General features: G+C 46.2%; 1 protein-coding gene across 2 annotated transcripts in view; it reads left to right on the forward strand.

Moving 5' to 3' along the window:
• Positions 1-23,955, forward strand: part of bod1 (biorientation of chromosomes in cell division 1) — a 55,587-nt gene extending 31,632 nt beyond the window's left edge. Inside the window, exons 2-4 of one of the 2 annotated variants that reach the window (XM_072512081.1) lie at positions 9,081-9,205; positions 16,406-16,593; positions 20,005-23,955. In XM_072512081.1, the coding sequence (XP_072368182.1) occupies positions 9,081-9,205; positions 16,406-16,593; positions 20,005-20,036 (345 nt within the window). In that variant the 3' untranslated portion in view covers positions 20,037-23,955. Of the gene's footprint in view, positions 1-9,080; positions 9,206-16,405; positions 16,606-20,004 lie in introns of both variants that reach the window. The other variant, XM_072512082.1, reaches the window with a different exon arrangement.
• Positions 23,956-25,711: the final 1,756 nt, after the last annotated feature.

The raw sequence follows: 25,711 nt of genomic DNA on the forward strand, positions 1-25,711 counted from the left end.
CCACTCCAGAGAGCGAGAGAGCGGAGCACCCACTCCAGAGAGCGAGAGAGCGGAGCACCCACTCCAGAGAGCGAGAGAGCGGAGCACCCACTCCAGAGAGCGAGAGAGCGGAGCACCCACTCCAGAGAGCGAGAGAGCGGAGCACCCACTCCAGAGAGCGAGAGAGCGGAGCACCCACTCCAGAGAGCGAGAGAGCGGAGCACCCACTCCAGAGAGCGAGAGAGCGGAGCACCCACTCCAGAGAGCGAGAGAGCGGAGCACCCACTCCAGAGAGCGAGAGAGCGGAGCACCCACTCCAGAGAGCGAGAGAGCGGAGCACCCACTCCAGAGAGCGAGAGAGCGGAGCACCCACTCCAGAGAGCGAGAGAGCGGAGCACTCACTCCAGAGAGCGAGAGAGCGGAGCACCCACTCCAGAGAGCGAGAGAGCGGAGCACCCACTCCAGAGAGCGAGAGAGCGGAGCACCCACTCCAGAGAACGAGAGAGCGGAGCACCCACTCCAGAGAGCGAGAGAGCGGAGCACCCACTCCAGAGAGCGAGAGAGCGGAGCACCCACTCCAGAGAGCGAGAGAGCGGAGCACCCACTCCAGAGAGCGAGAGAGCGGAGCACCCACTCCAGAGAGCGAGAGAGCGGAGCACCCACTCCAGAGAGCGAGAGAGCGGAGCACCCACTCCAGAGAGCGAGAGAGCGGAGCACCCGCTCCAGAGAGCGAGAGAGCGGAGCACCCGCGCCAGAGAGCGAGATAGCGGAGCACCCACTCCAGAGAGCGAGAGAGCGGAGCACCCACTCCAGAGAGCGAGAGAGCGGAGCACCCACTCCAGAGAGCGAGAGAGCGGAGCACCCACTCCAGACAGAGACAGCGGTGCACCCACTCCAGACAGAGAGAGCGGAGCACCCACTCCAGAGAGAGAGAGCGGAGCACCCACTCCAGAGAGAGAGACAGGACGGCCGCTATGGAGAAAGATAGTGGGACGCCCTCTGCAGCGGGAGAGAGGGAGAGCGGAGCACCCACTGCAGAGTGAGAGAGGCAGAGCACCCACTGCATAGGGTGAGCGTTGCACCCACTCCAGAGTGAGTGAGCGGTGCACCCTCTCCAGAGAGAGACAGCGGAGCACCCACTCCAGAGAGAGAGAGCAGAGCACCCACTCCAGAGAGAGAGAGCGGAGCACCCACTGCAGAGGGTGAGCGTTGCACCCATTCCAGACAGAGGTAGAACAGTGCACCCACTTCGGAAAGAGAGCGGAGCACCCACTCCAGCGAGAGAAAGAGAGCGGAGCACCCACTGCAGAGAGCGAGAGAGCAGCGCACCCACTCCAGAGAGAGAGAGAGCGTTGCGCCAACGCCGGAGGGAGAGAGAGCGGAGCACCCACTCCAGAGAGAGAGAGAGAGCGGAGCACCCACTCCAGAGAGAGCGGAGCACCCTCTCCAGAGAGAGCGGAGCACCCACTCCAGTGAGGGAGAGAGCAGAGCACCCACTCCAGAGAGAGAGAGCGGAGCACCCACTCCAGAGAGAGAGACAGCGGAGCACCCACTCCAGAGAGAGAGACAGGGCGGCCGCTATGGAGAAAGATAGAGAGTGGGACGCCCTCTGCAGCGGGAGAGAGGGAGAGCGGAGCACCCACTCCAGAGAGAGAGAGAGCGGAGCACCCACTCCAGAGAGAGAGAGCGGAGCACCCATTCCAGAGAGAGAGAACAGAGCACACTTTACAGAGAGAGCGGAGCACCCAGTCCAGAGAGGGAGAGAGCGGAGCACCCACTCCATAGAGAGAGAGAGAGCGGAGCACCCAGTCCAGAGAGGGAGAGAGCGGAGCACCCACTCCATAGAGAGAGAGAGAGCGGAGCACCCACTCCATAGAGAGAGAGAGAGCGGAGCACCCACTCCATAGAGAGAGAGAGAGCGGAGCACCCACTCCATAGAGAGAGGGAGCGGAGCACCCACTCCATAGAGAGAGACTGAGCTGAGCACCCACTCCATAGAGAGAGAGCGGAGCACCCACTCCAGAGAGATAGACAGCGGAGCACCCACTCCAGAGAGAGAGAGAGCAGAGCACCCACTCCAGAGAGAGAGAAAGGGCGGCCGCTATGGAGAAAGATAGAGAGTGGGACGTCCTCTGCAGCGGGAGAGAGGGAGAGCGGAGCACCCACTCCAGAGGGAGAGAGAGAGCCGAGCATCCACTCCAGAGAGGGAGAGAGCCGAGCATCCACTCCATAGAGAGAGAGAACGGAGCACCCACTCCATAGAGAGAGAGAGAGCGGAGCACCCACTCCAGAGAGAGAGAGCGGAGCACCCACTCCAGAGAGAGAGAGCGGAGCACCCACTCCAGAGAGAGAGAGCGGAGCACCCACTCCAGAGAGAGAGAGCGGAGCACCCACTCCAGAGAGAGAGAGCGGAGCACCCACTCCAGAGAGAGAGAGCGGAGCACCCACTCCAGAGAGAGAGACCGCTGAGCACCCACTCCAGAGAGAGATAGCGGAGCACCCACTCCAGAGAGAGAGAGCGGAGCACTCACTCCAGAGAGAGCGGGGAGCACCCTCTCCAGAGAGAGAGAGAGCGGAGCACCCACTCCAGAGAGAGTGAGAGAGAGCGGAGCACCCACTCCAGAGAGAGAGAGCGGAGCACCCACTCCAGTGAGAGAGAGAGCTGAGCACCCACTCCAGAGAGAGTGGAGCACCCACTCCCGAGAGAGAGAGTGGAGCACCCACTCCCGAGAGAGAGAGCGGAGCACCCACTCCCGAGAGAGAGAGCGGAGCACCCACTCCAGTGAGAGAGAGAGCTGAGCACCCACTCCAGAGAGAGTGGAGCACCCACTCCAGAGAGAGTGGAGCACCCACTCCCGAGAGAGAGAGTGGAGCACCCACTCCCAAGAGAGAGAGCGGAGCACCCACTCCAGAGAGAGAGCGGAGCACCCACTCCAGAGAGAGAGCCGAGCACCCACCCATAGAGAGAGAGCTGAGCACCCACTCCAGAGAGAGAGAGAGAGCGAGCACCCACTCGATAGAGTGAGAACGGGGCACCCACTCCAGAGAGAGGGAAAGCGGAGCACCCACTCCAGAGAGAGAGACCGCTGAGCACCACTCCAGAGAGAGAGAGAGCGAGCACCCACTCGAGAGAGAGCGGAGCACCCACCCCAGAGAGTGAGAGAGCGGATCACCCACTCCAGAGTGAGAGAGCGGAGCACCCACTCCAGAGAGAGAGAGAGCAGAGCATCCACTTCAGAGAGGGAGAGAGCAGAGCACCCACTCCATAGAGAGAGCGCGGAGCACCCACTCCAGAGAGAGAGAGCGGGACCCCCACTCCAGAGAGAGTGAGAGAGCGGAGCACCCACTCCAGAGAGAGAGAGCGGGACCCCCACTCCCGAGAGAGAGCGGAGCACCCACTCCAGAGAGAGAGCGGAGCACCCACTCCAGAGAGAGAGAGAAAGCGGCGCACGCACTCCAGAGCGAGAGGGAGCATTGCACCCACTTAAGAGAGAGAGAGTGGAGCACCCATTCCAGAGAGAGAGAGAGAGCGTTGGACCCACTGTAGAGAGAGAGCGAGGGAGCATGGTGCCCACTGCGGAGAGAGAGCGCGCCGCCCACTGCAGGGAGAGATAGAGCTGTGCCCCCACTGCAGGAAGAGAGAAACAGCGGGGGGCCCACTCCAGAGAGAGAGAATGGGACGCCCAATCCAGAGGAAGAGAGCGGGGCAGCCACTGCAGAGAGAGAGAGAGAGAGTGGGGTGTCCACCGCAGAGAGGGCGGAGAGTCCAGTCCAGAGAGAGAGCGAAGCACCCACTCCTGAGAGAGAGAGAGAGAGAGAGTGGGAACAGAGAGCCAAGTCCAGACAGAGAGAGAGAGAGAGCAAAGCACCCACCCCTGAGAAAGAGAGCGGAGAGACCAGTCCAGAGTGAGAGAGCGAAGAACCCACTCCGGAGAGAGAGAGCGGAGTGCCCAGTCCAGAGAGAGAGAGAGAGGGTGCGTGTGCAGAATGCCCACTCCCGAGTGAGCGAGTTGTGGAGTGCCCACTCGCCAGACAGCGAGGTGTGTTCGCCCACTCGGGAGACAGTGCGATGTGTTCGCCCACCACAGGGGAGTGCACCCACTCCAGTGTGAGAGCGATACATTTGCAAATCCCCAAGATTTTGGTTTCGGTCCTCAATCAATCCTATGCCAATGGTAGCAGGAAGTTTTGCAAAATAGGAATTTAAGAATCTATATTCAATCTCACAGCTTGACGGCTGTTTGTTTAAACTTCGCTGTTTAAATATAAATGATATTGGACTGCTGTCAGTGAATTGGAATGTAGTAATCCAATAGGGAGTTCAGCTGACATATATAAACTGTTTTGAGCTTTGCTCTTATGATTTATCATGCTCCAAGCTACTGAGTTGAAATACTATGTCGCAATTTGCTGACAGAGTTCCAGCATCTTCTGTATGTGTCAGGCGCACCATTGAACCCAGTAGTTCTATCTGTAAACAAATGTGAATGTAAATAATGGTTCCTTGGCAAATACTTGGATATTTTTAACGCAAGTAGAAAATATGAGAACTTGCAAAGAATGTTAACTTCGGGAGCGTTAACTAAATTGTGGTTCTTTTTTGTAACATTAAGTTGGCTTTCTTAATGCAGTCCATAGATTTATATAACGTGTGTCGAGGATGATTATGGGGAGGGGTGGTGATGGGGTGCTGCATGTGTTTATGAAGAGAATAATAGATGGTGGACGGAATGTAACAAGCAGTAATTCAAGTAAACAATTTGAACCACTTTATAAATTGTTCAAGCGATGCTGAAGTGCTTTATGGGTGTCAGCAAAACCTGGAGAATAAAATACTACCTTTCAATTTGCTGCCAGATGTTCCTTTTACTCAGCTTCCACATTGTTGAAGAAAATCTTTTTCTTAAACAATCTGGGAGAATCACTGAACATTGTGATAGTTGAAGCATGTTTAAATTGAGGTTCCCAGTATATGAACTTTTTATGGGGTCAGGATTGGATGTTGGTTAGTGGGAAATAAATAGTATTTCAGTTGGTTAATACTTAAAAATTCCAGCATCTCTATAATCGACCGATGCGTCAGCCCTAATAAGTTGCACTGAGCGGCACAAGGTACTTATTGTGTTGTATTCTCTCTCCAGTGTTTTATTTCACTGTTTGGGACAGGCTCGATGTGTGTATATATAACTGTAAAGTGATTTTGCAGCCTTTGTACAAGCATGCAGATCTATCAGAGACAGCCTAACTCTGGCTGTATTTACCGCCGTTTGAGTTCATTGTGTCAAACATTCATAAAGGTTCCTGGATGATGAAGAGTGCATTTAGAAGGAGAACAAAACTCCTGCCTGGGATCCAGTTTTTTATTTGTAAAATAGTTGATGTTCAGTTATGCCTGCTCCAATTCTAGGCATCTACTTTGACCTCAGAAAGTGAGTTTGGACAGTTTAAGTGGGGGTTAATTTAAAACTGCTCCATAAACATATTTGCAAGGTGGATGATGTACACCAAATCAGCCCATTGTGTTCTATACTCGGGCAGCTCACAACCAGTCTCTCATGGGAACTTTGAATCATTTACTAGGGAAGGAGCTGAGGTGGTGTCTTGGTGCCCTCTTCACACTTTTTGTCTTCAGAGAATGTTATGGCAGGGCTACAATCAAGGTGCAAGAACCCAGCCCCCAACCTACCATTTATGCTGAAGTCTGCCATCTGCACTGAGCATACACAGTATCCCTGTTGGGCATCCATCCAGTATTCAGAGCTGGCACTCTGTGCACTGCCCATTGGGAAAGTCTGAAGTGGGGCCTGACCCCAACCCTTCTAATTCAGGCAGGGATCCAACCACTGAGAAAATGATAGGAATATAACCATTGAGTATGTGGTCACTCCATCTGAATGCGAGTATCCTGCTGGATGTCAGCCCAGTATGTACAGACCATCTTGTAATTTTCATTTATTCGGACTGTCTGGAGGGGGGCTTGAAGAATTACAGAGAGCAGCAAACAGCACTCTACCTCACTTTTGTGGATCTCAAAAAAGCATCCGACACAGTGAGCAAGACAGGCCTGTCGGTGTCGGGTAATAGAGAAAATCATATGTCATCCCAAGCTTTGCAATTTCATATGGCCCTTTCATGATAACATACATGGTGCCATTCAGTTGGACAGCTCTATATCTGACAGTTTTGAGATGCAGAATGGGATGAACGAGGACTGTGCCTTAGCCCCAGCTCTGTTTGGTATCTTTTTCTGTCTCCTACTGACCTATGCTTTCCCTGTTGACATGGAAGAGTGTCCCTCCACACATGGTAGGAAACTCCTCACCGTGACAAGACTGAAAGCCAAGAAAAAATGTGACGTGTCCTTAACAGAGAACTTCCGTATGCAAATGGTGCGACACTAATTGCCCAGAAAGACCATCTCCAAAGGCTCATGGGTCATGTGCCCCATGCCTAGCTCATAATCTCCCTCATCAGTGTCTCATGGCCTAGCTCATAATCTCCCTCATCAGTGTCCCATGGCCTAGCTCATAATCTCCCTCATCAGTGTCCCATGGCCTAGCTCATAATCTCCCTCATCAGTGTCAAGAAAACTGTAGTTATGGAGGATGGTTTTGTGTTTCTGCCTGTGGTCAGACTCAACACACCACTGCAAGCAGTTACTACCTTGGATCTGCAGTGGCAGGAACTTGTGTCTTGGCAAAGAGCTCAGCTCAGGCATTGGAAAGGCAGCCACCAACTTTATCCGACTATCAAAACAGTCATTAAAAAATAGCAAACTGACTCACTGAACCAAGATAAGGTGCATTGTTGCATAGCAGTGAGGGCTGGATAAGTGCATCTACCAAGAACAAAAACTCAATAACTTGTATCTCTAGTTTCTACGATATATTCTTGGCATCATATGAAAAGGCATTCACCAATGACCCAACCCTTTTGAGGCCAAGCATGCTGGTGATAATCAAGCAAAGAAGGCTTCGCTGGCTTGGGCATGTGTGCAGGATGGAAGATGGACACAAGGATATGCTGTGCAGGGAGGCAGCCGATGCCAAGAGAGCAGCTGAGTGCCCAGAGCTCTGTGGCGCAATTCTCTGATCGCTGGACAGATTGTCTGCGCCATCGCATTTCACGACGGCACGGGCACTAGCGATTCTGGCCCCAAAGGGGGCCAGCATGGCGCTGGAGCAGTTGGCACGCAGTGAGGGTGGCACCAACCCGCGCATGCGCAGTTGGGCCGCGCCAACCCGTGAATGCGCGGGGGAGTTCTTCAACACACCGGCCCCGACGCAACATGGCGTGGGGGTTCAGGGGCCGGTCGCGTAATAAAATAGGGCCGGGCTGGAGAGGCCGGCCCGCCGATCGGTGGGCCGTGATCGCCGGCCAGACCCCATCAGAGGCCCCCCTCCCCATGAAGGAGCGCCTTCCCCCCCCCCCCGCCCCAAACAGGCTTCCCCCCGACCCTACACGCAGAGTTCTTGCTGGCTGTGAGCAGGTGTGAACGGCGCCGGCGGGACTCTGCCGTTTCCGCATCGCCGCTCGCCCCATCAAGGCCGGAGAATCGGTGGCCCGCACCGGCGCCGCGCCAAACGCGCCGGCCCAAATGGCGGCAATTCTCTGCTCCTCGGAAAATTGCCTTCAGGCGCCACGGGAAAAAATGGCGCAAACGGCGATTCTTCCATCCGGCGCGGCATGGGAGAATTCCGCCCCTGATTCAAGGATGCTGTGGCCTTATGAAAGCCCTCGACATCATTCATAACAAGTGGAAAATGGTAGCAGATGATCAATGCAAATGCTGACACCAGTTGTGGGTAGGAATTCACTACCACAACATCAGTCGGATTCGGAAGCTTTTCTTTATTTTTCCACGGGATGTGGGCGTCACTGGCTCGGCCAGCATTTATGGCCCATCCCTAATTGCCCTTGAGAAGGCAGTGGTTGGCTGCCGTCTTGAACCACTGCAGTCCTCGTGGTGTAGATACACCCATCGTGCCATTAGGAAGGGAGTTCCAGGATTTTGACCCAATGGCAGTGAAGTAACATTAATTATATTTCCAAGTCAGGATAGTGAGTAACTTGGAGGGAAGCATCCAGGTGTGGTGTTCCAATGTTGCTTCCCTTGTCCTTCTAGTTGGTAGAAGGTGCTGTAAAAGGAGCCTTGGGGAATTGCTGCAGTACATGTTGTACATAGTCCACACTGCTGACACTGTGCAATGATGATGGAGGGAGTGAATTTTGAGGTTGGTGGATGAAGGGCCAATCAAGCAGACTGCTTTGTTCTGGATGGTGTCGAGCTTCTTAAGTGTTTTAGAGCTGAATTCATCCAGACATTGGAGACTATTCCATCACATCCCTGGCTTGTGACTTATAGATGGTGGGCAAGCTTTTGAGAGTGCGATGGTGAGTTACTCACTGCAGAATTCCCAGCCTCTGGCTTGTCCTTGTAGTCACTGTAATTATATGGTATTTTTATATCTGTAAGCTCCAAGTCGATACCAGCCCTGCAACCAAGATGCTGTCAGAGTTCAGCCTGCATCAGCAAGGGACCACTTTATGGCTGGCACTTGTGGCAGATTTTGACTTTCCAGAATTGGCCTGTTCAGCCATCAGAAGAAATGCACTTGTATTAATATAGAACTTAGTAGGTAAGAGGTTGTGAATTTAGAAAAAAGCTTTGATATCTTTTGATATCTAACCTCCAGTGTATGCTGTACATTGCATTTATCCTTACGTATCTGAAAATCATAATCACAAGTCTGTACATGTATTTGGCAATGTTGCAGAGATGATGATCTTGAATAGGAAGTTTTGGGGTGAGGTTTTTCTCAGGATGATTGTAGCTGCTGTTCTGGAGCATTTGTTGCAGCCTTTTTTTGTTGTTTTCAATGTTCTTCTGCACTGTTCCTGTGAGATTAAGAGGGTGCCTAGGTTATTTGCTTGAATTGGAACCCTTGCATAATTAATCAATGTGCTACTCTAAGGAAGTGCCATTTGCATTAAGCAAATATGAATGGGATTTTGATTGTGTTCAGTATACAATATTATACAGTACTTTTAAATTGTTATCTTTTTGCTCTGTTTTAGTCAATTTCTTTTAATCCGTACAGCCAGCCTATCAGAATCTAAGACAGAGAGTTGATAATTTTGTGTCCAATCACTTGGCTAATCATGAGTGGAATCCAAGCCTTAATAAAAATCAGCTACGTAATGAACTTCGACAGAGGGTCTATAAGTGAGTACACTATTTTATTTAAATCTTTTCATAGCCAGAGTTTTATCCTTCATCTGGCTACTTTCATGCTATGATTTTTCACCTCCCAAGTTCAGAAATGCAGCTTTCATCTTGGCTTTATGCCCCACATTATTTGGGTTTTTAACACAATCTGACAGTTTTAATATCACTTTTACTGATAAAAGTGATATCTGGATATTTTTAAAACCTGGTCGGACTCTTTATCTAGATTACTATTCAGTTTTGGACAAAGCACTTCAGGAAAGATCTGTCTATCTAGTTGGCAGTGTCATGTTGATTCACCAGAAAGATACTGGAGTTGAGAGTTAACTATTAAGGGCAGATTGCATAAACGTGACTCGGTTTACTTTTTATTTTTCTCTCTGCCCCTCCTAGACTCTTCTATTCAATCATTATGCCTCTTTTCTTCCCTATCACGTACTCTGCCTTCCCAAATCTCACCTCCCCCAAACCCGTCGGTACTCTCGGTCTTATGTTTTACATTGTCCCAAGCTTAACTTCCTTTTAGATAAACTTACAACTTCCCTCTGTGCCTCTCTGCATTCTCCAAATAGCACACTGAGACACTTGCCGCTGCCCCTTTACGACCAGCATCCCAGCTTTCCCATCCTACTCTCTCACTGACCTTCCTACCCAGTGCGCTGGCTAGGGATTGATCTCCATGTCCAACTCACCCTCCCTACTGCTGAGCATGTGCTTTTTAGTACCCTACCTACCACTGCTCCACTGCAATTCTTCCTCAGGCTGTCCATTCATTCATGAACAGAGATCATACACTCTACAAGCTTATTGTGGAGGACTGCATCAACATCATATCCTTGACTGAAACCTTGCTGAGGGGTGATGGTATCTTCCCCGTAACTGAAGCCTCCCCACCTGACTATAGTTTTCATCATTTGCTTTGCTCTGACTGTACCGATCCGCCATACCACATTTTTGCCTTTACCTTTCATGCATTAGTCATCATTAAAAATGTTGCCCCCTCTCACCTTCACTCTTGCCCTAGTATGGTTATCATCTCTGCTGCCTTAAGTCCAAGGGATGTAGACTTCAAAGGATGTAGAGAACACCTGGCTTATCCATTCACCACCAGATCTGGCTAGGTCAGAAAAAAACTTTCCCAGGTACCACTCAGTCTACAAAGGTGCTGTAGTATTCCAGGATCATCATGGAGTGCAGAGGTAACACCTGGCTTTGTTTCTCTACTGCAAACCAGGAGAGGATTCTTAAATCCCCCTCTCCTCTTACCTCCACATCTCTGATGGCAAGGACTTCATGGATTTCTTTATCACCAAGATTGAGAATATCCGACCACCTGCCTTTGTTACTTGCCTTCTTTCCCCTGGCCCCATGGATAAAACTTATTCTAAAACACCACTCCCTCCCCTGTCCTTCTCCTGAACTTATCTTCCCTCTTTTCTCTCTCCTCATGTCTTCCAAGCTTATTTTGTCCATGAGATTCATCTCTTGTTCTCGTGACTCTATTCCCAGTAAATTACTGACTTCCCAACTTCCCTCCCTGGCTCCCATGTTAGCTGACATTGATAATGGTTCTCTCTCCTCAGGTTTTGTCCTCTGGCCTTCAAATCTGCCATCATCGCCCTTAAAAAGAACAGCCCTTGACCTTCCTTTCCTCTCCAAAGCCCTTAAACCTGTTGTTGCCTCAAAATTTGTGTCCATATCAATGTTTGAACCCTCCAGTCAGCTTTCTGCTCCTGCCACATTACTGAAACTGTTCAGATCCAAGTCAGAAATGACATCTTATATGACTGTGACAAAGGCAAGCTATTTCTTTTCGAACTATCTGAACCCTTTGGTATATGTGATCACAGTGTCCTCCTCCAATACTTCTCCATTGTTATCCAGTTGAGTGGGCCTGCAGTCACCTCCGAGAAAAGCTTTCAGCCACATATCCATGATGTCACTAACATTGTCTATTTTCACCTCCTTAACATTGTCTATCGCTACCCCTACTTCACGTGTTCTGCTGCTGGAACCTTCATCCATCCTTTGTGACTTCCAGACTATTCTCGCACATTCTTGGTTTAAGTATCACAGTCTGTCCTCTAAATCTGAGGTAATCCAAAACTGCTGGCCATGTCATAACTCACACCAAACACCGTTCACCCATAACCCCTATACTTGCTGTCCTACACTGACTCCTGGTACAACAGTGCCTCGATTTTAAAACTCCCATCCTTGTTTTCGGTACCCTCCAGGGCCTTGCCCCCTCACTAGCTCTGTTAAATGTGGCCTAGAAGTGAAAAGTGTGTGGATTTGTTCGGCTGCCTATATTGCAATCTCCTTCTGAGCTTCTCTAATTCCGACCTCTTGAGCACCATCAATTTTAATTGCTAAATTGTTGGTCGCCATGCCTTCAGCTGTCTCGGTCCTGAGCTCTGGAATTACTTTCCTGAACCATTCTGGCTCTTTACCGCACTTCCTACTTTAAGACACTTTTCGAAAGCTTGGTCAAAGCATTGGGTTTTAGCCATCGAATGGCTCCATATCTGGTTCAGTTCCATATTTTGTATTGTAATGCTTCTGTGAAGTGCCCCAAGAGGTGTTAAATACTTGCATTCCCTTGAACATAGAAGATTGAAGGATGAATTGACAGGTTGTTTAATATGGTAAAAGAATTTTATAAGTTAGATGCAGAGAAGCAGTTTTCTCTCATTGGTCTAAAACTAATGTTTTTTTTTATCATTGCTAGAGCATACAACACTAGAACTTTTAGAATTGAAAACCAAAACTGAATATATTTTGGTATTGTTTGTGATTTGATGTATGAGATGTCAATTGAGTGTTACTGCTTGGTTGTGAGTCTTAAGCTAGGAGCAGTTCTCTTCAGCCATTACCTTCCAGATTGTTTATAAGTTGACCTCTATGGAAGTTTCGCCCCCCCCCCCCTTTATAAGCTTGCAGAGTAAAATGTTAAATCAGTTTTACAACTAAGGGAAGTAAAAGGGTACATCGAAATATTATTGAGCATAACGAGCAAGCTATACGAATAAAATACCATCCATTGTTACATTTCCTGAAGGGTTCAACAACAATAGTCTTGGATAAATGAAATAAAGGAGGGTAGTATTTTGCACTGAGTACCAAGAAAGTAACATTGCTAGAATAATTATGCATTGGGTTGTAAATCCTAATTTTGTAATTGTGTCTGAAAAATAATTAATTCCTTGCCGCTTTCAAAAAAGTCAACAAACTCAAAATGCTGCTTGTGACTTTTTTCTCCTTGAAAATTTCACTGAATATTTTGACCATTTTCCACAAAATATTGCTGCTGTTAAATGTGGCCTAGAAGTGAAAAGTGTGTGGATTTGTTAGGCTGCCTATATTGCAATTCCTCTGTTCATGTATTTGAACTTACTAATTATCTTAATAAAAGTGCACCAGTTTACCAAAGAAATAGTACATCTAAAATGATATGTAAAAGGTATTGTGACTTCAGTAACAAACCCCATGTTTTCGCTGAGCATCTTCTCTGATACAAATATGGAGGGAACTAGTTCTGCATTTTATAATCTTTATCTCGGGTCCTTTTATAATTTTTTTTACTTGAATACTTAACACCTAATTAAACAGCTTAAAAGAAATTCCTGGCCAAACTGATTTTTTTCCCCTTCTCTTACCCGAAGGGCTTTCAGTATCAACCACGCAACTTCTGTCCCTAGAAGGTTTTTTTCTGTTTGATGTGGCATTTAATATGGAGGAATAAGTAGAAACTATCTCAATTACTAATTTAAACCATAGACATTGTGTTTGGCATACTCTTAAATTTAATTTCTGATACAAGATTCACTCCTAGCATTTATGTCGCATTTTTTGATGCTAGCAAATCTTTTGCAATGATTTTATTTATTGGCATTTTCCACATTTATCATCAGTTATATACATTTTTTGGCATGTTATTTTATTGTATTATATGGGAAGGTTTATCCTGCCCTTCCCTTAGTTTACTTTATGTACATTTTGCCACCCTCTGGCTCGGCCTGTGATCCCTTCCACCCCCCCCATTATGTCCTCCCCCACCTCTCTTCCCCTCCGCCCCCCCCCCATCAACTTCTACTGTGTTTGCCCTGTGATTGGGGGGGGGTTGCCCTCTTTCTCTCTTCCCCCCACGTTGTTCCCTCCCCATTTTCTTTACCTTTTGTGACTTTGCAGCCTTTTCTCTTCCTCCTCCACATCCTCCTCCCCCCCCCGCCCCCGCCCGTCCCTTCCCCCAGGTTGCACATTCCGTTGGTTCCCCCCTTGTCTTTATTTCCCTTTGTCCTTCCTCTTTTTCTTCCGATCTCTCCCGTTTTCCTCTCTTACTCATCGTTGCTGGTCTCTAACAGGTTTTGGAACAGACCGATGAACTGTCCCCATGCATCTAGGAAGCCTTCCTCCGACCCTCGGGTGGCGTACTTAATTGTCTCCAGGTGGAGAAATTCCGAAAGGTCAGCGAGCCAGTCTGCAGCTATGGGTGCTGTTGCAGATCGCCAGCTGAGCAGAATTCTCTGGTGTGCAATTAGGGAAGCGAAAGCTAGGGCGTCGGCCCTCTTCCCCATGTGTAGCTCTGGCTGCTCCGATACACCGAAGATTGCCACAGTTGGGCATGGCTTCATCCTCACCCGATTTAACTCCATGCTCTCTGTCTCCTTTCCGGATGCCCTTCCAGCTTTTCGTGTCCCGCAGGGCTATCGCCAGGGGTTCGATCACTAGCGCGAACAAGAGTAGGAACAACGGGCAGCCTTGCTTGTGCCTCTCTATAGCTGGAAGTATTCAGAGCTGGTGTTGTTGGTTCGAACGCTCGCCTTGGGAGCATTGTCCAGGAGTCTCACCCAGGCGGTGAATCCCGCTCCTAGCCCAAACTGTACCTTGAGGTACTTCCATTCGACTCTGTCGAAGGCCTTTTCTGCGTCCAGGGAGACGATCACCTCTGGTGCTCTCTTCGCCGGGGATGGTCATTATTATATTCAGCAGCCGCCTAATGTTCGCAGTGGGTTGCCTACCCTTGACAAAGCCCGTTTGGTCCTCTGCGACCACCTCCGTTACTCAGCCTTTTGGCCAGGGCTTTTGCGAGTATTTTCGAATCAGCAGCGACATGGATCTATATGATCCGCATCCCGTCGGGTCTTTATCCTTTTTGGGTATAAGTGAGATTGTGGCCTGTGCGAGCGTAAGTGGCAGAGTGTCCGCGAATATATCCCTTGGGTGTGGGGCCAGGGATGGCACAAATTTGTTGTAGAAGTCCGCCGGAAACCTGTCGGGTCCCGTTGCCTTCCCCGCCTGCATGGAGCTGATGCTCTCCATGATTTCTCCCAGATCTATTGGTGCTTCCAGCTCCACCCCTCTAGCTTCCCCACAACTGGTAATTCCAGTCCATCAAGGAGCTGTTTCATCCCCACGCCCCCGTCGGGTGGCTCGGAGTTGTATAGTCCCCGGTAAAAGGTGTCAAATGCCTGATTGACCTCTTTTGGTTCTGTTACCAGTCTGCCTCTGCTATTCTTTACCTGGGCTATTTCCCTCGTGGCTGCCTGCTTTCTCTGCTGGTGAGCCAGTAGGCAGCCAGCCGTGTCCCCGTGTTCGTAGAAGGTCCCCCGTATATGGCGGAGTTGGTACACTGCTTTCCTGGTGAATAGCAGGTTAAAGTCTATTTACAGCTTTTCTTCTCCGCCAGCAGCTCTGCGGTCGGGGCTTCGGAGTACTTTCTGTCGACTTCCAGAATGGAGTCTACTAACTTCTGCCTGGCCACCCTCTCTTCCCTTGCCATGTAGGCTATGATTTCTCCTCTAATCACGGCCTTCAGTGCCTCTCAAAATAGGGAGGGTACGACCTCCCCGTTTTGATTGTTACTAATGTAATCGCCTATTACCCACGATGATTTTTGGCAGAAGGCCTTGTCGGTCAGGAAGTGGTCCAGCCTCCATGTGGGGCGCTGGGCCTGGCCTGTCTCCAACCCACGTCCATGTAATGTGGAGCGTGGTCGGAGATAATGATCGCGGAGTATTCTGCTCCTGTAATCCCTGGAAGTACCGATTTCCCCACTGCAAAGAAGTCGATACGGGTGTATACCTTGAGCACTTGTGAGAAGTACGTTAACTTTTTCTCCTGGGTGTAGGAACCTCCTTGGGTCCACCCATCTGCTCCATAATTGCTCCCAGTTCCCTAGCCGTGCCAGTCTTTTTCCCTGTTCTGGAGTTTGTTCGGTCAATCAGTAGGTCCTGCACGCAGTTAAAGTCGCCCCCCATTATCAGTCGGTGTGTGTCAATGTCAGGGATTTCCTCCATGGTCTTCTTTATGAATTCTGTGCTGTCCCAGTTGGGAGTGTACACATTTACCAGTACCACCGGTGCCCCTTCCAGGACACCGCTGACCATGACGTACCGTCCCCCTGGGTCTGTAACTGTCTTGGTTTCTGTAAACCTCGTCCTCTTGTTGATCAGTATGGCTACTCCACTAGCCCTCGTCCCGTAACATGAATGATACGTCTTTGTCCTACCCAGCCCTTTCTTACCAGCAGTCGGTCTGTCTCCCTCAGGTGCGTCTCTTGTAGGTAAATTATGTTGGCCTTTAGGCTTCTTAAGTGGGCGAAGACTCTGGATCTTTTCACTGGGCTATGAAGTCCCCTTACGTTCCAGGTAACAATCCTGGTGGGGGGTTTCTGTCCCCCTGCGCGATCACCCATACTTACCTGTTGGACGCACCCCTGCCCTTCGGGGTTTCCCTTTGTTAGGGGGCCGTCCAAAATGGCCACGGTCACCGCTCCCGCCATGAGGTCGGGCCCCTGCGCTCCGGGGTTTCTCTTTGTCCAGGGGGCACCCAACATGGCCGCCAACTATGACTATTTTGCAGTGATAATAAATAAGCATAAGCTAGTTTTTTTTTTTTAAATCAGTGCTTTTAGTTTACGAAAGTGTCTACTGTCTGCTTCATAACATCATTGCAACAGTTAATTCTATGGTTTCGCGATATTTTTGGGAACATTTTTGCAACCATTGACCTCAATTTTACTTTACAATGAGGTGGCAATGTTAGACATTTTCATTAGATACATGTAAGTTATCTTCGTAGTCTCTTTAATGCAGCATGGAAAATCAGTATACTCCTCGTCTGGGCAATTGATGTTACAGAAATGCTTACCCTGTAAGGACACTCTATAATTTTATCATTATTTCTGTACTCAAGATCAGGCATGTTGGAATCGGGCGTGGACAGAATTATTTCTCAGGTCGTGGATCCAAAACAGCATCACATATTCAAACCGCAGATAGAGAAGGCGGTCCATGAATTTATGGCTACAGAAATGAATGAGGAAGTTGTGCCAAATCCACCTCCAGAGCCTGAGAAACAGGAGCTCCCTGCTCCAACTTCAGGTACACCCTGAGGTCTCGTATCATCTTTTTATTTTTCTCTTTTTGCATTCATTTGTTTGTTTTTTGGTATATCATTTTCACATTGATAAAATTATATCCATTTAAAGATCATTGTCATAATATTAAAAATGTTAAGCTTATATTTTCAAGTTGTTCATGAGGCCATATAAATAAAGGGACATGTAATTCACAGATAATAAACTGCCTCGGTTTGCGGTGCACCTCAGGCACTCAGTGCAACAACAAACACACCTAGTCAGATATAAAAGAACACATTGGAGACGTAGGCCTCCATGGTAACAATCATAGAATTTACAGTGCAGAAGTCTGCACAGGCCCTAGGAAAGAGCACCCCACTTAAGCCTATGCCTCCACCCTAACCCAGTAACCCTACCTAACCTTTTTTGGACACAAAGGGATAATTTATCATGGCCAATCCACCTAACCTGTACATCTGTGGACTGTGGGAGGAAACCGGAGTATTCAGAGGAAACCCGTGCAGACACGAGGAGAATGTGCAGACTCCGCACAGACAGTGACCCAAGCCTGGAATCGAATCTGGGACCCTAGAGCTGTGAAGCAACTGTGCTAACCGATGTGCTACCATAACAATATTAAGCAGGAGAAGATCTTTGGCCTATCAAGCCCAATTATCCACAGGACATACCTTTTGTGTATTTCTAATAATTTGTGGTGTCTGAATTAGAGATGGTTTTTCTTCTGGTTGGAGACTGTCATTTTTCTTTCACATCCAGCAGACCAGAGATATTCATCCCAACAGGCATGGCTGGATTTGAAAGACCATTGTCTCCAGTTCATAAGATATAGGAGCAGAATTAGGCCATTTGGCCCATCGAGTCTGCTCCACCCTTCGATCATGGCTTATCTCATCCTGGCCTTAATGCCACCATCCTGCCCGTTCTCCATAACCCTTCAACCCATTACCAATTAAAAATATGTCTAACCCCTTGAATTTACTCACTGTCCCAGCATCTACCGCACTCTGGGGTAGCAAATTCCACAGATTCACAACCGTTTGGGAGAAATAATTTCTCCTCAAATCGGTTTTAAATTTGCTACACATTATTCTAAGACTATAACCTTTTATTCTTCAATGCCCCAGTAGAGGAAGCACGTGCTCCACGTCTTCTTTATCCATATCTTTTATCATCTTGTATATCTCAATTTGATCTCCCTCATTCTTCTAAACTCTAGAGAGTATAGGCCTAAACTGTTCTGTCTCTCCTCATATGACAAACCGCTCATCTCTGGAATCAACCTAGTGAACCTCTTCTGCACTGCTTCTAATACCACTACATCTTTCCTCAAATAAGAACATAGAACATAGAAAATACAGCACAGAACAGGCCCTTCGGCCCACGATGTTGTGCCAAACCTTTGTCCTAGATTAATCATAGATTATCATTGAATTTACAGTGCAGAAGGAGGCCATTCGGCCCTTTGAGTCTGCACCGGCTCTTGGAAAGAGCACCCTACCCAAACTCAACACCTTCACCCTTCACATAAGGGGACCAAAACTGTGCACAATACTCCAGGTGTGGAGTACAATGGCTCTCATTTGCACCATGCTAAAATTTAAATTCAGAATTCCAGATCGCCTTGTAGTTGGCTGCAGAAATTTTATTAAAACATTTAGTGTCAATCACCTGATGTGTCATGGTGCTTCTGTAGTTTTTTTCTTTTTATTTGCGCATAGCAATAGTTCAATAAATTTTTCCCCTTTCATTCTAGAAATAAAGTCAGTTAGAAAAGTAGTTTTTATATCTATACTGCTTCCTACCTTAGCATTATTTGGGAAACTGCTTATCATGTTCTTACCAAGAGGTTTAAAAAGCTGCTTGGGCTTATTTTAATATGTGACTGACATTGTTATGCTTTCCATATGAAAGGGACTGTTCTTTCTGTATCACCCTGGTCCACTCCTCTATCACCTCCCAATACCTCACCCCTTTCCCACAGCACATTCCCAAGCAATTGCAGGAGTGTAACATCTGTTCATTTACCTCCTCGCCTCTCACCATCCAACACCCCAAACACTCCTTCCAGGTGAAGGAGAGATTCAATTGCACATCTTTCAGTTTAGACTACTGCATTCCCTGTTCACAGTGGGAAGGAGCATTGGGGTGATGAAACATGGAATGGGTTACAGCTTTGCAGAATACCTTTGCTCAGCCCGCAAGCATAACCCAAACCTTCCTGTCGCTTGCCATTTCAGTTCACCATCTTGCACTCATGCCGACATATCTGTCCTCAGCCTGCTGCAATGTTCCAGTGAAGGCCAACACAAACTGGAGGATCAGCACCTCATCTTCTTTACAGCCTTCTGGACTTAACATTGAGTTAAACAACTTCAGACCATGAACTCCATCCTCCTTTTTTATTTCACTCCCCACCCCACCAAAGTGCCAGTCTATATAGTGTTCTCATATTTTGCTTTCAGAAAGCACAGACCTTCGTTCTGATATTAACACATTCAGTTATCTTGCTTGTAGACGGGGATGACCTTCATGCTGTGATTCACACCTGCTTTAGCCTTTAATTATTACCACTCTCTTTGACTTCTGTCCATGACATGACCCTCCAACCTGTTCCTGACCTTCTATTTTTCTCCCTCCACCCCACCCTGTTTTTTAACAACATAAAAACCATCACATTCCTACCTCCCTTCAGCTCTGAAGAAGTCATACAAAATGGAAATGTTAACTCTGTTTCTCTCTCCATAGATGCTGCCAGACCTGAGTTTTTCCAGCATTTTCAGTTTTTATTTCAGATATCTGGCTGTATTTAGCTTTTCTGAAAGTTTTCTAAATTGTGTAGACTATTCCAGTTTGTTCAATGTATGGTTGTTTACACCTTACCAATGCAATTATTTTAAATATAGTTTTGAAGTGCTAGTAGTGATTTTTTAATGACTATGTGTCTTGGTTTGCATTATCTCTATGTATGAGCAAGGATATTGATAGATTTATTCGATGTGTATAGCAAAAAAATGACAATATATTTTGCATTCCTGGAGTGCCTTTATCATGGGAAATTTTCTACAAAGAGATGGAAAAGTGATAAAAAATTAATAAAACAACAAACCATTTAAACCATAGCAGGAGTTTGGATGAGTGACTGAAACCTGGTATTTCTCAAAGTAGAGAAAAAAGTGGTGCGGAGTAGGAATTTAAATGGTGGGTCACTAGTAGGACTTGGGCAGCTGAAGCTTAATGCAGGGAGACGGGAATAGGGAATGCACAGAAGACCAGAGTCGGAGAAATGATTTGAAGTATTTAATCCGGTGTGTAATTACCCTAAATGTAAGAAATATTTGGATCTATCAGAATGTATAAAGTTCAGATTTAAGATATTCTGTATTAGTATTGAAAACTGTTCTGTTTCTTGCAGGTAACAGTTCAAATGCCCTAATACCAGCATAACAATGACTGACTGTTTTCTACCTTCAGCAATAGTTGCACAATCAGTCAAGAATAAATTTTACTCTGGGGCAAAGATGCTTATCTAGCATAAAATAATGCTGTCTACTGTTTACAGCAGCTTCACTGCTTCATTATGTTAAATAGAGGAAGCGATGGTAACTGGGCACTGGAGAAAAAATGGAATTTGATGGATCTCAATGACAGACTGAATTTGGGGACTTTTGAAGATTGAATGTGAACAGATGCTGTGACATTTTGGGCAGCATTTCAAACTTTGAAGAATATTAAGATGATTAGAATAAATGAAGAAAATGTTTTATTATTACTGGTCAAATTATGATTTCCAAGGGCAGCACGTGGCGCAGTGGTTAGCACTGGGACTGCAGCACTGAGGACCCGCGTTCGAATCCCGGCCCCGGGTCACTGTCCATGTGGAGTTTGCACATTCTCCCTGTGTCTGCGTGTGTTTCACCCCTACAACCCAAAGATGTGCAGGTTAGTGGATCGGCCACACTAAATTGCCCCTTAATTGGAGAATAAATAATTGGATACTCTAAATTTATTTTAAAAATGATGATTTCCATTGAAGGAAGATATATACTAAGGAGAGGAGTTTTAAAAAAATATTTCCAATTTTAGATTTTGTGAAAGATAGCAAACAACTTGCCCAAAGGTACTTCCTCTTTCTGAAAAATAAATATGTTGTGCAGTTTAACCCTTTGAGGACTGCAATAGCTTTTCTTGCACCAAAACGCATCATTTAATCTTTTGAGGTTCAGAGGATGCTGCGAGTAAAATCATTGTCTATTCTACGTTTTTTCATCATCTTTAATACATTCAGCATTCAGTTGTTCATGGGACATTAATTGGTGAATTTGTATGCTGGTAATTTGATCGGCAACATAAATCCAGTCCAAGAAGGGTTAAATCATTCCCAAGCAATCTTTTGCTAAAACGTTACTCTAGAAATTTTGTATTGAATGCTTCTATTTGTTCTAAAAGATTTATACAGTGGAATTTATAGTTTTTCTCTTGTTCCAATTAAACTAGACCTTTGTACACTGAAAACTATGGTAATTAGTCAGCGCATGTTTTGTTGAGTTTTACAATTGCAATTTTGTTCTGTCTCGTATATTCTCCTAAAAGCCTTCTGTTGGGGAACAAGAGATGCTATCTTCTACGCTGACTTTCCTTTCCCCTTTTTGGTGCTGAAAAGCCAAAAATTGCATAATATCATAACTTCAGGGAAATTAGATCTAATAAGAACTTAATTGTTACATTATTTGAGGTTACTAAAATGTCACTTGTATGTAAACTATCTCTTAGTGTAGAAGCAATGCTGGATATTTCTCTATCTTTCGTTCTGTGCCCTGACAGAGGTGCTATCTCCTAATTATGTGTGTGAGCAATCTTAATTTTCTCAGTGTGGCTGAGCCTGAGCTCAAACAAAATAATTCTTCCTGGCGAATTTGTTCACTTTGTTTTTGTTAACTTTTTAAAAAACTGCACTCCCAATGCAAGACCAATTTTCCGTACTGCAAAATGGCTTTGAGTACACATCAATCTGAAACAGATAATATAATTCTATAATTGGGCCCGTGGTTTGAATGCAACTACACTTGGGCAAGAAGTGATCTATGAAACAGTCTTGCACTACTTGGGCATTGCAAAGTGCAGTGCAACTGGAATATAGTGCAAAGTACACACATGCACAGCTTCATTGCCAGAAAGATAGGGACTGTATCACATCCAGCCATTTTCATATTGGCACTCCTTTAGCTCCCAACTCTATGAACCTGCATTGGAGTCAGCTCCCTGTATTTGCAGTGCTAAATTCCTATCCCAGTGATAGACAGTAGATATTTTTTTTGAGGACCTACAATGCTGACACCAAGATAAGGCAGCTCACAGGCTTCAGATTTAGTCTGTAGTCGGTGCCAATTTGGGGACTTTTCAGCAGGATGGGACATTATAGCTGGCTTAAGAGCCTCTGGTTTAGTAAGCCCCCGCTCTTGAGTGTAGCAGCTACTGTAATTAGATTTGTGGACATAGGATGATGTCAGGGTCAGGCTCAACAGTGATGCTCGCAGCCTCATTAGTCCAGATCTATTCAAGCTGTTTGATATTACGGTTACTGACTTTCCATACACCAATATGAACTGCCTTAAAGTCATCTGGGGATGGGGTTGGTATTAATTAGGGCAAATTAAAAGTTTACAATTTCTGCATTAAAAAAACTTATTTAATTTGATTTCTTTTCCAGGGTAGTTTTGAAGACTAATCTTGAAAGCTTCCCTGGACAGAATAGTTTCTCCCAATATCTCCCCCCCCCCACTCCTCCATTCTCCCTCCCCTCCACAGGTAACAAAATGTATCTTATTTTGCACATTTTCTAGACCGCCTCCATGGTCAAGTGCCCAACAAACTTCATAGGCTTGTGCGAAATGGCATCTTCAGCGTTCTGTTCTTGAATGTGCGAAATGGCACCTTGAGCAATCAGTTCTTTCAGGAGATAAAGGAAGAAAATTGACAAATAAATAGGAATAGTGGTTCAGGTTGAAACAACAGGCATGCTTTTGGCCTTGAGCATACAATTTGCGAGAGCCCAAATATAGGTTGTTACATTCTGTGTATGTATTTTCTCTTGTAGCCACTCCATATTTTATCAACCAAATCAGTTCAGGAGTTAATTTTGTAACTTTCAGACGCATCTCAATATAATTTCTCCTTTCACTGGAATATTTAATGTGAAGTAAAATATGGGAAAGTAAAGTCCCAAAATGCTCAGGGTTTTATGCATTTTTTTCAGTGTATTTATTTTATGTGGCCAACTTAAGTAATTTGAACCAATTATATTGTTTGGAGATCCTAAAAGACAAGTATTTGGCTCCTTGAATTCCAAATGGCTTGAACGTCTATTTAAAAGGGTCACACTGCCAGGTATCAAGTTAGAAATGTTTAGTGCTTCCAATATTTTTGCACAGCTCCCAAATTTTAGTTGAATCACTGGATCGTCAAGACTATGCTTTCAGAGAATTCTGCTCAAAGTAGACCACCTATAAATTACTGAAAGCCATAAATATCTTTTTGTCGAGACTAAGAGTCAACAGGGTACCATTTATAAAGGTAACAAATGATGTAGAATTGCTGGTTCTGTGAACTAATTGCTGGGCTGGTCCCTTGCATGGTTACACGTCTTTAGTGTTGTAGAAGGTGCACAGAAGCACCCATTGTACTGGCATTCAGTATCTCGGGTTACGTTTGTGGTAGAATCCAAAATTCAGTTACTCACTCGGTCTGGTTGACCTATATGATGATTTTTTTATTGTCACTAAATGTATATGCTGGCTCCTAGATGCCTTGAATATCTTAACCTTGGTGTAATAGCTTACCTCCGTTATTTTTCTAAATTAGATTCTAACATTGCTAAAGGCCATACTTCTGGGTTAAATTCACTTCAATTTGTGTATGCCACATGTAATCCAATTCCAGATTCACTGGTTCCAACAGGTAGCCAATTTCTGTGGTTACAGTTTTTGTAATTGTGAATTAACTGTTCTGCAATGCTGTAAATTACACAAGTTTGTTTTACATGATCTCTACTGTTCAATCTTCCATTAAAGTTCAAGATATCCTTTCCTAATCTTGTGGCTTAACTAAAATAAAAATGATCTTGTATCAGCTCTGAAGTGGAAAACTTGTGAAGTGCATTTCCACTGTATTTTTTTGATTTTTGAAAAGATTTGAAGCTAGATCATAGAAATTTAATTTCACGAATTGTGTAAAGGATATCCAAGTGTGATTTTGGATTAATGTTATACTTAAAGTGCAAAGGCAACTTTTGGGTAAGTTCAATAAAATTGAACATTGTAAATGTTTCCTTTCTACCAAAATAAAGGTTTACTACAAGATATGAAAATTGACGTGTTCATTTCATTTTTGGTTGACTAAACTGATACGGTCATAAGTATGACTGTATCTGTCAAGCATTGCAAATTAGAAGTGGCCATGGAACAAAAATTAATGATTGGTCAAAAAAATATTATTGCCCAAGTTCAAATTTAGAACATTTTTAGCTAGTCTTGAAAACTTAAGAGCTGCATCATGGCGATTGTTGTCGTCACTAGAGTGCACTGCAACCATACAAACACGTTACAATCACTGCAAACATACAAACACGTTACAATCATACAGAAAATTTGCACATAGTGAGACACTTGAGCAGCAGTAAAAGGAACAAAATAAGAAACAAAACTTGAGTTAATTGCCAATTAAAATACTTTAATAACAGGAGTTTATTTTGATATATTTTTAAAAACCTACTCCAATAAATGTTCCTAACATTTTTTCATAAATATCAAAGCTGTGTACTGATGTTGATGAATATGGTGGATTTGCACAGATGAATTGTGCTGAAGTTTTATTGCTAAAGGCACAATGAGAAACCCAAAGAAGATACAACATAAATCCTGCTCCCTCATTATCTGACCAAGTAGTCGGATTCCAAAAGCTAGTCAGCCATAACTTCTTGGCTCCCCAGTAGGTACCCCAAAGATGCGCTGGGGAATCCTCCTTGGAAGTGCCCCTTTGAAGTTCCCAAATAAGGGTTATCCCAGCAATTGACCAGAAGGAGCTAACTACCCCTGCAAACTTGCGCTGGCTTGGGAACCATCCAACAAAATGATTTAAATCACTGGCTTTTGATGGTTCTGCCAGTTTTGCACACATAGTTACTCTGAAAGAGTTAGAAGGAAAAAAGCACTTCAAATTCCAAGAGTGCAATCTACTGGCCGCGGTGAGCCCGAACGGGGCGTGTCTGGGAGATCCCTCTTCCAGGATCTACCCAGCTTGACGCGCCTTGCCCTTGCGAGACCTAACAGGATCTCGCGAGACATCGAGATCTGAATTCCGCCTGTTTGGCAAATCTGCATATTAGAGTGGGACAGCTAGTCTCACTCTAAACTGCAGCTCACCTGATCTACAGAGGCTCTGAAATTTAACCCTTCGGCTCGGAGACCTCTGGCGACCGCCATTCAGTGCTGGTCCCCACAAATGGGAACCATGCAGAGCAGAACTGCCTATGTGCCAGGTTGGCATTTTCCCCATGCTGAGGATCAGGCCCTGGATGCCCTGCCCATGTGCGGTGGGGTTCAGGGGTCCCCTTATATGTGAGTTGGGACTTTGGGGGGGTTGAGCGATCGGGACGTCATTTTAAAATGGCCTCCCGATCTGCACTGAAGAGATTCGTTGAGCGGTGCACCTCAGTGCAGGAAACACGATTAAGTGCCGCCTCGGTGGGGCATTCCCCGCGGAGACCCTGGATTGCAACAAAGTTCGATACCATGGCGTTTCCCAGTGCTGCGAGTGCCAAGAAACGCCCGGCTAAACCTCGACAGGGGACTCTCTTGAAATTTGGTTACATCGCGTCACAGATTATTATGAACACCCAGTACCTGCACGGCTCCCACAACCCCCCCCCCCCTCCAACTAAGCACCCCACCCCCTACAACCACACCACACACCCCACCAACCCCCAGAACTGGGCAACAACCCCCCCCCCCCCACCTGACCCACGCATCACCCCCCACAAACTGACTGAACACCCCTTCCCCCCCCACCCCACTCCCGAAGATCACCAGCCTCATGACTTGAACGACACCCCCTACCCTACCCCA

The sequence above is a fragment of the Scyliorhinus torazame genome, chromosome 7 (assembly GCF_047496885.1).
Source record: "Scyliorhinus torazame isolate Kashiwa2021f chromosome 7, sScyTor2.1, whole genome shotgun sequence".
Lineage (NCBI taxonomy): Eukaryota > Metazoa > Chordata > Chondrichthyes > Carcharhiniformes > Scyliorhinidae > Scyliorhinus > Scyliorhinus torazame.